Source organism: Eptatretus burgeri, chromosome 3 (assembly GCF_056783735.1).
Source record: "Eptatretus burgeri isolate ZD-2024b chromosome 3, Ebu_testis_v1, whole genome shotgun sequence".
NCBI lineage: Eukaryota > Metazoa > Chordata > Myxini > Myxiniformes > Myxinidae > Eptatretus > Eptatretus burgeri.
Genome location: NC_140963.1, coordinates 126,378,717 through 126,393,904, shown reverse-complemented (window position 1 = coordinate 126,393,904; position 15,188 = coordinate 126,378,717). Strand labels below are relative to the sequence as shown.

Genomic DNA, 15,188 nt, shown 5'->3' with positions numbered 1-15,188 from the left:
TGGTCCATGTTTTCGGATAGTGAGGTGTAGATGGAGTCATCACTGTTTGGTGGACCGTACAGTACACATATAAACATGAGGTAGGAGTGGAGGGAAGCCGTAGCCAGAGGTATTCCTGGGGGTGTGGGGGAGTGAGGGCAGTGCATGGAGAGTGAGGAATGGAGTCTTTGATGAAGAGAGCAACTCCTCCACCAGGATGAGGCTCAGGTCTGTCATACCGGAGGAGGGAGTAACCAGGGAGAGATACTTGGGCGTCAGAGACGTCTTGAGGGAGGAAAGTTTCGGTAAGGCAGATTATGTCTGGTTTGTCAGTGGCAACCTGTATGGAAGATCTGAAAGGTTTGAGTGAAGGCCCCAGATATTTGAAGTCCACACTGTCAATGAAGAGGGAGGGGAGGAGGCTTTGGGTTCAGGGGGTGGGAGGGGAGGGGGAGGGTAGGACAAGGGACGAGTGGGGGAGGTAAGGAGGGTTGTTGAAAGAGTGTGGGGGATTGCAGAACAGCGAGGGGAGGGCAGGGGATGAGGAGGAGAAAAGGCTGTGTGGTGCTGGGGGAGAGGGGGGATGAGGGAGGGGGAAGAGGCAGTTGAGGATTTGAGGAGGTGGAGTGAAGAGATGGAGGTGAGAGGGCAGTGGAAGGAGGCAGCTTTCTGGATGAGAGGGGGGCAACTTTGAGAAGGATGAGTGAGGAGGGCGAATGGTAGGAGAAAGGTGAGGGGGGAGAGTTGAGGGAGAAAGGTGAAGGGGGAGTTTTTGAGAGAGGTGAGAGGGAGGCTTGGAGGGAGAAGAGTGGGATGGTTGCTTTGAGAGTGAGGAGTGAGAGGGGTGAGTTGGCACTGAAATTGGAAAAAAAGAATGGTTGATGGAAAGCGAACATTCATAGCAAACTGGGGTTTTTGAAAGTTTTCGGTCAGAGATGCGATTAAACACATTTCTTGATGGATGCAATAAAGGCAAATTTAGAGAATGGACAGAAGAAACACTGAAACAGTTGGATTTTTGAGGAAAGGTATGAAGGAGAGGTCGAATTGAGAGCAGTGTGTTTAAATAGTGGAAGAGTTGTGCATTTTGATACAGTAAAGAGTACCACATGTGTAAAAGAGAAAGATGAAGCATTATCAGAGATAATGTTAAAGCAAAATGTATTATTTTTTGAAGGGGGAGGGGTCGGGGGGGGACAATTTGAAATATGCAATAATTCAATTGTGATATATAAACAGGAAAAGGTGATATACAGGATTTGAGGACAATCACAACAAAAGCACAAAACAAAAATCACCTTTCATCTTGCAGCTCCATCATCATGCAATGTAATATTGTTACGAATCTGGAAGCTTACTGCACTCAACATTCAGGTCCCTATAGAACAGTCATATTGGTAAGTACGTGTTTCTAGTTGGGGTCCCGTCCCTAGTCGAATGGGTATTAAATGTTCATGCGCTGCGGAGTTATTTTGATAGTCAAGGTTTTCTTTTCCATTTTTAAATCAACAACTTTTTAACGACACCTGCCTTTGCTTCCTTCCACCATCCTCCACCGACACCATTGCACGCGTGCGTGTCAGCACGTACGTGGGCGGAGTTCACGAGGACCTGACGTCTCTCTCGCCCAATCCGGGGAATGCGAGTGAGGTTGCCGACGGACGGCCAATAACGCAGCCCACGCAGGACCATGTTACTCTCCTTGTTTGAGGGGCGGTCCGCCGCGACGGCCGCCACACCCTCCCCCCCCCCCCCAGGTCCAATCAGCGGACTTGGCGCCCCTTTCGGCCAATCACGGGGGTGACGAGCGAATCGCACGATGCAACCGTCCAATCAGGAGGCGAGTGGCCAGAAAAGAAGCCCCTCCCGCCTGAGGAGAAAGTGTGGTTGTCTGGACCAGCGTTGGGAGAGACGGTGTGCTCGTGGCAGGAGAGTTGGCCAGTTGAATTGTTCGGGGCGTTCTGGCTGGAACGAGAAGGTCTGGTTCGTCTGGTCTCGTCTCGTCGCTGGTTTCTAGTCTCGCCTTGTCGCTGGCTCTGGTCTTGTCGCATGCCGGAGGAGCGTGCGGGAGCCTGACGCTGCCCTCCGTACCCAGTGCTTGCAGCGGCATCGAGTTGCGGGTTCGAGTCCCGCCGATTTAGGATGTCGAAGACCGCATGAGGCGGGAAGCTGGGAACCATCAATAAAGGCCGTGGCCATCACTTCTTTTGGGGTATTTGTGTGTGCGTGTGTGTGTCTGTGGGCCCGTCCGTAAGTTGGAATTGTTAAGTGCTCTTCACTTGTACATGATTGCATTGCTAAGTCGGTTTAACTCTGCTCTTTGTGTGTTCCCTCTCCCCCTATTGTAAATAAATATCCCCTGTTAAATGTATCAGCTCGTTTCTGTGTTTTCTTCATTGGTTTAGCACGGTGCGTGTTGGTGGATTAAAAAGGCCGTTGCTGCCGGAGTTGTGCATTTGGACCGACGGGACCTCGGCAACCATCCGCTCGGGTTACGCACGGGTTGAGCACGGTAACGGCTCGTCCCGTTTGAGCTCCGTTGAGGGTGTGAATTCCTCGGTAGCTCGCCACGTGGGCCTCTAGGTATTTTGAAGTTTCGCAAATAACCCTGTCCCACGCGGTTGAATTATTGACGATTCACGGTCCTGTAAGGGACCCGAACCTTCGGAGTTATCGGAAAGGTACGATCTAGATTCCAGGTGTTCGGTGGAGCTGACTCTACTGCTCCATCTAGCGGTCGTGCTCGTCGCCGATACCCGGCCCACAACAATATATCCGAGTGCACAATCCAATCAAATTAAGTTTTTGTCAGTGTTCATCTTTACCTCTGCCACTGAAGTTGGACGGATGTTATATTTTCACTCGTCTGTCTGTCTGTGAGCAGGTTATCTCAAAAAGTTGGAGACGAATTCGGACGGAATTTGGTGGACAGGTTGGATGTGTGACAAGGACGAATTGATTGGATTGTGGTGAAGATCCGGATCCGGATCCGAATCAGAGAATTTTTTGAATTTTCGAAGCGATTCTTCACCATTGAAAGATAGGGCCAAAAACGATATATGGCACAATATCTAAAAAAGTTGGGGACGACTTAGGTTGGTGACAAGAACGAGCCGATTCGATTTTGGTTCAAGTCCGGATCCAGATATGGCCTATCAGTGGGATACAAAATGTAAACTGTTCAGCCTGGTGGAGGTATGCGCTCTACCGAGTGGTTTATCAAGTACGAGTAAGGGTACCTGGCGTTGCCTGATGCTGTTTACTACGACTCAGGTCAGGTCAGGTAATGGAGCATGTGCCAGAACAGCGCGTCGCTGCGTACACTTTCTGCCGGTACTCCAGGGGCCTCCGTCTGGCCTTCCCCCAGGCAGATGCCAGGCCCATCCCCATCTCCTTGAGATGCTGGTCAACATGCTGCAACCATGAGGCACGTGGTCGGCCCATTGGCCTCCTCCACTCACGAGACTCCCTCGCTGAGAGAATCTGGTGAGCAGCATCAGCGTCAGGAAAACGAGCCACATGTCCAGACAGCCGCAACTGACGATGACGGACCATGCAGGTAACAAATCTCATCCGAGTCTCTCTGAGCAACCGCTCGTTGGACACAAAATCTGACCAGCGATTGCAAGGATTCTCCGAAGAGACCTGGTTCCAAAGGAATTAAGTCTCCGTCTCAGATCCTTGGTCAGAGTCCAATGTCTCGCATCCATAGAGCAAGACTGGAAGCACCAAGGACCTGAATACTCGGACTTTCGTTCTCCCGCACAGGTACCAGCAGCGCCACACCCCATGATCCAGTGAATCCATGACTCCCCAGGCCCGACCCAGACGTCTATTGACCTCTGACTCACAGCCAGCAGAGACATGAATATCACTGTCAAGGTAAGTGAATCTCTCCACGACCTCAACATCCTCACCACAAACAGACACAGACAGGACAGCAGCATCCAAGATGTCATTGAAAGCCTGGATCTTAGTTTTGACCCAAGAAACCCGTAATCCCAGCGGCTCCGACTCCTCATTCAGCACCTCGAGGGCCCCCAAAAGTATACCGAAAGTCTCCGCAAAGATGACTGCATCATCTGCGAAATCAAGGTCCGAGATCTTGACATTCCCAAAAGATGCACCGCAGCTTGATCTTTCCGACATCCTCCCTAAAATCCAGTTCATACAAGTGCTGAAAATTGTGGGGGCCAATACACACCCCTGACGAACTCCAGTAACAACTGGAAATAAGACAGAGATGGTACCACCACACTTCACAGCACTCTCAGTTCCAGAGTAGAGTTCAGACATCAGATCGATCAGTTTTGGTGGCCAAACCCTTGAGCTCAGATGATAACAGAGACAGGTGATCATCCTCTCTTAGGGATAGGACATTCCAGGCACCCACCCGAAGGGACCGCCTCAGGTTAACCCGAGGAGACCGCCGTCTGGCGGACGACACCGCAGCACCACTCCGACACACTCTCCCGCAATCTGACCCAGGGATGTTACCCCGTGGTTTCCCTCCTTTCATCAAAGATTGGGGGTCCCGAAGGCTTTGCCCCAATCCCGTCATCCGGTGAGCTGCCCTGCGAAGGGAAGCTGCACAGGAGGTACTCCCACGGAGTGGGTTTTCAGATTTTTTTTGCGTTTATGTGTTTTGCGGAATGAAAGGTTTTACGGTGGCTGGAGTGCAAATCCTGCCACCAACCTCCTAATAAAAAAGTAACCCAACTGCAGGAGGACGTCCGCAGACACAGTTGGGCACTAGATATGGATGGCCGTTGGCTCACAAGGAGCTCCTCCGCCCTTTGACAGGTTTTGTTTTTAATCCTGCTGGGTGTCCATATGCAAACACCCTCCTCACCAGAAACCCTGGTGGGGGAGACGGTTTAGTCGCCGACAACCCGACCATGGAGCAGGTTAGTACAGGTTTACATGGTACCTGTAGCAGGTCACAGATCTAACCTGACCTGACAACAGACCTGACAACTACAACTACAACTACTACTACTACTACTACTACTACGACTACAACTACCACTACATTTTATTCATATGATATGATGCTTTTCAAATAGAAAGAAATCTCAGTGCTGAATAAAGGAAAAATCAGTTGGGCAAGTTAAAAAAAAAAAAAAAAAAAAAAATCCTGTTGGCATTTTGAAGAAATCAAATTCATGTTTTTTTCCAATTTTTGTGGGGCATAAAACACTTCCATGCAGTGACCAAGGAGGAGGGTCAGGGATAATTTAATATTCCCTCTCACATAACGACAAAGGCTGAGGCAACCCCCCCCCTCTCCCCACCTAAAAAAAAAAAATCCAACTTTTTTTTCAACATTTTGCAAAAGTTTATTTGTCTCAAACACTCCCCGGTACTCCATGATGAGCATCTGAAAGACTTACAAAGAACTGTTTGGCCACCTCTGAGAAAATGGCAACACACAGACAGACAATCTCTCTTACAGTGCAGATGTCATTTCATGAAAATTTAGTTGCATTCTTCAACACTTTATTGTGCAAAAAAACCGAAACAAAACAAACTCTTCCTGTTGATGGTTTAACTGTCTGGTTCAGTATGTCCATTTCTTAAAGCTTTCCTTCTCAAACAATCTGCTTACCTGGCCACTGTGCTGGAGATGTCGTCGGCACGAGGCTGCCATCAAACGTTTCAGTCCAGCGTCTCTGCCTCTCCCGCAGCAAGCAACCTCGGTATGCCAAACCGGTGAAAGGACAGCTTTCTACTTCACCGCTAAAATGTAAAGAGCAAATGTGGATGAAGGCATACGCTCGATAACTTTGAGTTCATCATTCCTCGCAGCACAGACCGGGTTTCAAGTCGAATTCGTTTTGCTCTCAAACAAAATGGTCTTCCTCTCAACAAATTTGTCCCCATTTCTCACCAAATCGATCTAACAGCTAATAAATGGCAATGCCTTCCATTGCACTTGAATTAATGCTGAACATTGCTTTTTGCGGTTAAAGTTACAGGATGCTTTAGTGATTATATCATTAGTTGCTGTTCTTAGTCCAAGGATAGTTGCTTGCCACAAATTGAATGTCTAAAATGTAGTGCTGCAAATGGCCAATGTTAAAGCAAGATAAGCAACAGGGTTTTTAATTTTTAGCCATTTGTGTACAATGCAAGGAAACTCTGCACAACCATGGTAAACAATACACCATGCATGACAATTGCTCGTCACATCCAAATGCACAAAGAGAGATAAAGGAAGAGGCAGCACACTGCGCAGCTGCCTTGGCCAAGCACAAGGCCCTCCACCGTGAACGGCAGCGCCACGGCTGGCTTGGCTCATTTTTCACGTTTCCTGATGCTGATGGCTGCACACAAGTTTTTAATTTTCAAGTTCAACTGCACGTTTGAAAAAAAAAAATGGAAAGAAGGAAAGAATTAATGGATGGATCGGAAAAAGGAAAGCAATGATGAACATATTGACAAAAAGAAAGTAGATGGATCGATATACAGTTGCCAATGCATCGTTCACTCTCATGGTGATAAGGTTTACAAGAGGATGTGTAAATTGTTGAATACCTGCCGAAACAAAACATACAAAACACACATGTGGGCACGAACGCACACACACAAAACAAAAGCAGAATGTGTCAACTCCCTCTGAAAAAGAAAAGCTCGAAAAATTCTGGAAAGGAATTTTTGGAGATCGAAAGGAACATAAGGAAGCAGAATGGAATCCCGGACTTGGAAACGAAGAAGCAACACCGAGAGGGAATGTTACCAGTGATTACTGATGAAGATTTTTTTTTTCCAAAACAACTTCAAAACATGCCAAACTTTAAAGGCCCAGGCCCAGATGAAATTCCAAATTTCTGGCTAAAAACATGAACGGCTCATAAGAAAGAAACACTTCTCATCCCAAAATCTGAATTAACCCAACAAATTCACAAATACCAGCCAATAACATGCCAACCAACAACATACAAACTTCCAACAAGAATCATCACAGAAATAATATCCCTTCACCAAACACAACAAGGAGGTTTGGGAGCAGAACAAAAGGTATGTAAGAGAGGTTGTTATGGAACAATTGACTAACTACTACTGAACAATACCATACTTAAAAATTGCAAAATGCGAAGAAGAAAATTGTCCACCGCCTGGAAGGACTACAAGAAAGCTTGACAGTGTCCCACATTCATGGATGATAAAATGCATGCAAAGACACAAAATCAATCCACAAATAATCAACCTGAATGAGAAAGCAATGGAGCTTTGGAATATCATTTTGATATTACAGCACTCAGAAGGAAATATCGAAATACCACATGTGAAGATATGGCGTGTGATCTTCCAGGGAGACAGTCTCCCCCCCCCTCCCCACCAACCCCTTCTTTCCCTGAAATGATCCTGAAAAGAGCCCTCAGAACAAAACTCGAAGAACAACAAAGTTGAACAGCTTGGTCTATGAATTGTGATCCCTTACTGAAGCAAAGGTGGATACTTTGATTCCTGGGAGGACTTTGTTCCATATCCTTCAACCCACAAATGGAGATACCAACCAATGACACACATGCACGCACTTACCTGTAGCTGTGGCTGTCACATAGAGACTGGTAGATGCAGGTGGAAAGGGAGGCAGCCAGTGCAAACATGACTTGCACCTAGTAAAGGAACAACAGAAAACATAAGCTGACTTGAACGGCACTCGGTTGAGCACACCTCCACCAGGTTGGACAGTTTATGTTTTGTATCTCACTGATAGGCCGGATCTGCATCCAGACCAAAACCAAAATCGAACTTGAAGGGCACTCAGTAGAGCGCATGCATCTGCCGCGTAATACCTGATCCACGAGAACATATCAGGCACAATACATTTTTGAAATATCATGCTATATATCGTATTTGGCCCTATCTCTCAATGGTGAAGAATCATTTTAAAAATCAAATAATTTTCGTATCCAGATCAGGATTCGGATCTTCACCAAAATCAAATCAGTTCGTCCTTGCCAAACACCCAACGTGTTCACTAAGTTTCATCCGAATCCATCCTCAATTTTTGAGATATCATGTTATATATCATTTTTGGCCCGATCTCTCAATGGTGACGAGTCACTTAAAAATACTCGTAGTCTGATCCGGATCCGGATCTTCACCAAAATCTAATCAGTTTGTCCTGTCACGCTCCCAACCTGCCCACCAAATTTCATCCGGATCTGTCCTCAACTTTTTGAGATATCATGCACACAGACAGACAAACAAACAAACAAACAGACACAGAGGGGTGAAAACATAACCTCCTTCACCTTTGGTGATGGAGGTATCCAGCTTGTTCTTGTCATGCACTCAACCCATCCAAAAAGGTTTGTCCAAATCAGTCCATGACTTTTTGAGATTTTCAATTCAAAGACAGGCAGACAAACAAACAGGGGTGAAAACAATCTCAGTCCACCTTCGGTAGCAGTGGGAAAGATCACTTTGTTTTATCAATGGGCTCAATCACAAGTTTAATCGTTGATTGGGCCAAAAAAAAAACAGAAAGAGAAAAGAAAAGATATCTCATTGCCACAGTTTTTCTGTCAACCTTCTCAATTGTTGAAAAAAAGGAGGGCCAAAGATCAATTTTCAATGATGCTGCAATAACCATTGGCTGTGATCCCATAAACTAATCCTGAAAGTTTTTCCCATCATAGCATCGCTCATTCATGCTTTTCAACAAATTTATGAGGTCATGGAAAATTCTGGTGAGCTTTTCAATCATCCATTGAACAATAATTTCCTTTCTCATCGACAAATTCTTATTCTGGAATAAGAATGACTTCTTATTCGAGAGCAATAAACATGGAAACCATCAAGTCAAAAATACCGTGAGGACAGGTGATCTTTTGCAGACATTTTTAAGGGGGGTAATTGGCTTCACCCATTCCCAAATGTATAGATGGAATTATAATCGGTCTGTGTTCAATGTGAGAGTCTGCACACAGATCTACCTAATGTTACGATAATTCACCATCTGTCCGTCTGTCTGTTCCCAGGTACCGCAAAAACAGCTGAATCTATCGCAACCATTTTTCGGGTGTGTAATCCTGGGACCCCTTGGAGTAAATTAGGCATAAATATAATAACATGACCGACCCCCCTTGACGGCTCCCATGGGGAGCGGGTGCTTCTAGTGTAGATAATGCTCAGATCTACCATAATCTATATATCCCAGGAGGGGAGGGTCAGCATTGTTAAAATGGATAGGTACATTAAAAAAACTCGTCGAGGTGCTGCAATACAAATCACACACACACACACACACACACACACACACACACACACACACACACACACACACACACACACACACACACACACACACACACACACACACACACACACACACACACACACACACACACGCACACGCACACACACCTGCAGACAAATTCAGACAAAATGGGCACAACCTCAGACAAGCACAGTGGCTGAGGTTTGGGGAAATAATTAAATTTCTGGGGGCACTCATATTTTAGTATCCTCGTGTGTATATATATATATATATATATATATATATATATATATATATATATATATATATATATATATATATATATATATATATATTTATGTACATATATATATATATATATATATATATATATATAGATATTTATGTACATATATATATATATATATATATATATATATATAGATATTTATGTACATATATATATATATATATATATATATATATATATATATATATATATATATATATATATATATATATAGATATGTATGTACATATATATATATATATATATATATATATATATATATATATATATATATATATATATATATATATATATGTATGTACATATATATATATATATATATATATATATATATATATATATATATATATATGTATGTACATATATATATATATATATATATATATATATATATATATATATATATATATATATATATACATATATATATATATATATATATATATATATATATATATATATATATATATATATATATATATATATATATATATATATATATATATATATATATATATATATATATATATATATATATATATATATATATATATATATATATATATACATATATATATATATATATATATATATATATATATATAGATATGTATGTATGTATGTATGTATGTATGTATGTATGCATGTATGTATGTATATAGATATAGATATAGATATAGATATAGATATAGATATAGATATGTATATATATATATATATATATATATATATATATATATATATATGTATATATATATATATATATATAGATATGTATGTATGTATGTATGTGCATATATATATATATATATATATATATATATATATATATATATATATATGTAGGGTAAGAATACTGGTTCTGGCTCACTTTTCCCCATGTAAATGAATGGGGGATTTTCAGCCATGAAATTTTTCTTTTTTTCCCCTAAAAAATAAATCCCCTTTTTAGCCCAAGGTATATTTATTTGTCTCCCCTTTTAACCTGGAGCCTGGTGTTGGCTTAGTGGTTAGGGTGGCGGCTTGGGATCCCAGGGTCCTGAGTTCAAATCCCGTTGGCTGCTGAATTAACACCAGGGGGTTGACTCAGCCTGCCATCCTTCCGAGGTCGGCGAAATGAGTGCCAGTGTACTGGTCCCGGTGTATGCCCCGGTTAGAATAGGTGTACCATATCCCTGTGTGTCGTAAGAGGCGACCAGGGTTGGTGTCAGGAAGGGCATCCGGCCATAAAACATTGCCTCAAGAAAAAGCCAAACCCCTGCACAGCAGGGAAAAATGGCTGTAAAAATGGCCATTTTTTTATTTCCCCTTTTAACCTAGGGGCTCTCTATTCAAATAGCCCATACAACAAGATAAAGATTTGTTAAAGGTGATTCGAAAGAAATATCTGAAATGCCTAAGCCCCGGGACACTCTCTATTCAAATAGCCCATACAACAAGATAAAGATTTGTTAAAGGTGATTCTAAAGAAATATCTGAAACGTCTAAGCCCCGGGACACTCTTTATCAAATAACCAATGCATATTGTTTAGCTCACTCATTGAACCTATAAACATTTGTTCATTCTCAAATTCCTTCAATAGTTTAATTTTCTTTGCACAATAATCCCCATCTAAAATATTGAAAAACAAAACATTTGAATCTTTATATTTTTTAAGATACCCCTTTTGTGCCATTACGAAATGATAAACTTCTCTTAATGATCTCATCTGGCCACCGCCCGAGTTGCAAATCATTTTTGTACATAAACCATGCCATAAAAAAAGTTTTGTTTCAAATGTTTTCAGTTCATGCCGTGAAAATGAGGAAGTGTTTTTTTTGACACGGCCGTGCTGTGTGAATGAGGAAGTGGTTTTGGACTGTCATGCTGTGAAAAAATAGGAACTATTCTGTGAGACAAGGTCTCGTGTTTATATTTTATCTCAGAACACGAACTGAAAACATTTGAATCAAAACTTTTATGGCGTGGTTTATGTGCAAAAATGATTTGCAACTCGGGCGGTGGCCAGATGAGATCATTAAGAGAAGCTTGTCATTTCCTGTGCCCACACCCAATGATTAAGCAATCTCCTCATCGTTGCTTTATAAGCGGTTCGCCAGACAAAGTTTCTGCCAGACGGGATTTTCATTTTTACAACTGAGGCATGGACGATATTTCTTCCGATGAAGCCAACAGCCCACTACAGAGTTGGTAAGTTTGTGTATGCTTTTCTCTTTGAACGATGAAGCAAATGATTATTAATTAAATCATGATAATTCTGATATATATATATTTTTTCCCTGACAGGGCATTGGAAGAAATTGAGTTTACATATCACGACGTGGTTCATGAAATTAATACTCTTATTGAAGAGATCAATGATTTTAGAAGAGAATTGAAAGACATTTACAATGAGTGGCATGAAGTCTTATCACGTCCTCTCATCTCGAAGGAATTAAACCAATGGTGAGACACGTGTGTGTGCCTCTCTCTCTGTCTGTCTTTCTACCTACCTCTCTCTGCTCTTATTGAAGAGGCCAATGATTTATAATGACTGGTCTCTGATCTCGAATGAATTAAACCAATGGTGAGGCACGTGTGTGTGTCTATGTGTGTGTGTATGTGTGTGCGTGTGTGTGCGTGTGTGTGTGTGTGTGTGTGTGTGTGTGTGTTGCTTTCCCTGTCTGTCTCTTCATCTATACCCTTGACTTATTTTTTTTTTTTTCAGCACTATCGCACATCAGCTGTTGGAGCAATCTTGTACAACACATGATTTTCTGGAGGTAAATATTTCTGAATTATTATTAATATCACTCTCTCTTTAGAATGTCGCCTTATGTTGGTTGCATCATTAGTTTGGACGTGGTTTTGTCAGTACACTGGAATTCATTTTATTGACCTTGAAAGGATGACAGGCTCCTGGTGTGTTAATTCAGTGGTCAACGAGGCTTATTCATATTACCATGTAATTATCTTTATAGAACCTAATTATTATCCACTTTTTGTTTCAAAACAGAATATGGTGTCTGAGTTTCGAAATCACAAGACATCTGAAGAAGATTGCTGGGAAAGATTGTACATTCTCGCAAATGAATATTTAATATTTTCAATATTAATAAATTATATTTGTTTTGTTTACAATTACTTGATTCTGAATTACAAGAAAAGAATAAAAGAGATGTAAAGGGGGGGAAGGGGGGTAGGTGCGCTCCCCAATGACCCATCACCCCTCATCCCATCCCTCCCCTCCCCATGTGTGTGTGTGGGGAAGGGTGGGGGTGGGATGAGGGAGGTGGTGGGTCAAAGGTGGGGGCGCACAGGGGGATGAGGGGGGTGGGGCTTGTGTGGGCGGGGCTTGTGTGGGCGGGGCTTCGGTGGGGGCTTGTGTGGGTGGGGTGTGTGTGGGAGGGGCTTGTGTGGGCGGGGTGTGTGTGGGCGGGGTTTGTGTGGGTGGGGCTTGTGTGGGCGGGGGTTTATGTGGGTGGAGCTTGTGTGGGACTGGTTTATGTGTGTGGAGTTTTTGTGTGGAGCTTGTGGAGGCAGGGCTTATGTGGGAGGGGTTTATGTGGGCAGGGTTTATATGGGCAGGGGTTTATGTGGGTGGAGCTTGTGTGGGAGGGGTGAATGTGGATGAGGCTTATGTGGATGAGGTTTGTGTGGATAAATGGATGGGTGGAGAGATGGGGGATGGGTGGATGAGTGGAGCTTGTGTGGATGGGTGGATAATTTTTTAATTAAATAAACATGTTGTGTGTGTGGGGAACGAATTAACTAATCACTAATTATGTGAATATGATGCATTTGGGTGGAGCTTGTGTGGGGTATGTGTGTGTGGAGCTTGTGTGGCGTTTTTGTGTGGAGGTTGTGTGGAGCTTGTGTGGGGTGTGGGTGGGGCTTGTGTGGGCGGTGCTTCGGTGGGAGGTGCGTGTTTGGGCGGCGTCAAAAAGGGGCGTAGTCAAAAATTTCAATGTATTGGAGCTTGTGGGGGGTGTGTGGTGGGGTTTGTGTTGGGTTTGTGTGGGCGGGGCTTGTGTGGGCGGGGGCTTGTGTGGGTGGAGCCAAAAAGGGGCGGAGTCAAAAATTTTCAATTTATCTTTGTCTTTTGTAATTCCTGTGAATAAAATGAACCTAAAATCTCTTCCCCTTCCAAATCATATATCTTATAAGTCCAAGGAACCGTATCTATTACATCAACAATTTTAAAAAGCTCGTTGGTCCATCTTTTCGTATAACCTTTTTCAAAATGAGATTTCCACCTATATATTCTTACGATATCACGAACTTTGAACTTAGGTTTTCTGACATTAATCTCTTTTTCATATTTTACTTTTGTAAATGTTTCTGATGGTTTCATATTTGTTGCCGTGTGAATCGTGTCATTATACTTATCCACAATATCCTGAATAAAAGATGACCATTGTTGTGAACCGAGTTGTGTGAATTTTTTATATAGTCTCTCTTTTAAGGTACGATTAAAACGTTCAACAACAACTGCCTTCCCTTCATTAAAGGTACTGTATAATGTAATACTGTTATTTTTTAGAAAATTCATAAATGTCTTGTTATAAAACTCTCTACCCTCATCAGTCCACAATTTTTTAGGTTTTCTCTTACTTTTATTAAATATCTGTTGAAAAGCTATCATAAGAGTATTACCTGTTTTGTTTTTTAAAGGGACAACCCACACATATCTACTCCTCAAATTAATAACGGTTAAAGCATACTTGTACCCCTTATCATTATTGAGTTCAATCAAATCAGCAGACCAGATATAATCTACTTCCTTGGAATAAACTTTCCTTCTCTGAAACTTTGTGAATATTGGTTTATGTAATTCATCAGCTAATTGCTCTTCAATCTTAATGACATCATTAGAGCTTACAAGTTTTTTGAATTTCCAAGTCCAAGTTTCAATTTAGCACTGATCATCTTCTTCACAATGAACCGATCAACTTTTTCTCTCAAGGTTGGATTTTGTATCAGAGACAAATTATACAACATTTCTCTATCGGCTTCATGCTTTTCTTCCAACGTTGTGGTATTCCCATAATCAATATCGTGTCTCATGCACACTTCATCAACTCTATTGATAGGCTTACTCCAGGATTTAGGATAGTCTGCCTCATCTAATCTTTAATCCAAGTTTGTGCCTGGACCACAGAAAGAATACCCTGGAAGATGTAATTCCCCTGGTATTCCAGTAGTTGTAAATTTACTTCCTGATAAAAACTTTTGTATATCTCCTCCTAGTTTGTGTTGGGAGATAAATTGATTTTTTTTTTGAACCACACACCGAACATATACCTTTTTGTATAACCCTGTTATTTTTACTTTTAATATATGAAATATTTTTAGTATTAGTTTTCTTTTTACATTTGAGACAATAACTCATTTATTTATGAGAAAAATTCCTGCAGAGTGCAAAAACCTTTTTAGTTTCCAACATGCACATTTGAATCTTAATTTTTAAAACATAAAGAATCCTTAGAAATGCCTTCACTCTCTCCCCCATTTATTTAAGAAAAAAAAAAAAAAATGAAAAACTTGAATTAAAATACATGTCTTCTCGATGTCAATAGTCTTGTCGAAAGTATTGTAAATAGACTTATCAATTCTTTGTTTTCCTCCTCGGTGGGTTGAGTTATTTTCTGTAATACCCCTATTCTTTTTTGAATCTCACTGGTTTTCATATTTTGATATTTATTCAT

The 15,188-nt window shown here is 41.8% G+C and overlaps 1 protein-coding gene and 1 long non-coding RNA gene across 4 annotated transcripts in view; one reads left to right on the top strand and one right to left on the bottom strand.

Moving 5' to 3' along the window:
- Positions 1-15,188, bottom strand: part of LOC147030931 (dmX-like protein 2) — a 504,858-nt gene that overhangs the window by 164,326 nt on the left and 325,344 nt on the right. For all 3 annotated transcript variants that reach the window (XM_085875495.1, XM_085875494.1, XM_085875496.1), the window contains 2 exons: positions 7,525-7,601; positions 5,588-5,718 (listed from right to left, as the gene is read on the bottom strand). In XM_085875495.1, the coding sequence (XP_085731621.1) occupies positions 5,588-5,718; positions 7,525-7,601 (208 nt within the window). The remainder of the gene's footprint in view (positions 1-5,587; positions 5,719-7,524; positions 7,602-15,188) is intronic.
- LOC147030932 (uncharacterized) lies at positions 10,903-12,621 on the top strand. Its single transcript, XR_015056570.1, has 3 exons — positions 10,903-11,946; positions 12,209-12,263; positions 12,497-12,621. It is a non-coding gene; the product is annotated as an uncharacterized LOC147030932 (long non-coding RNA).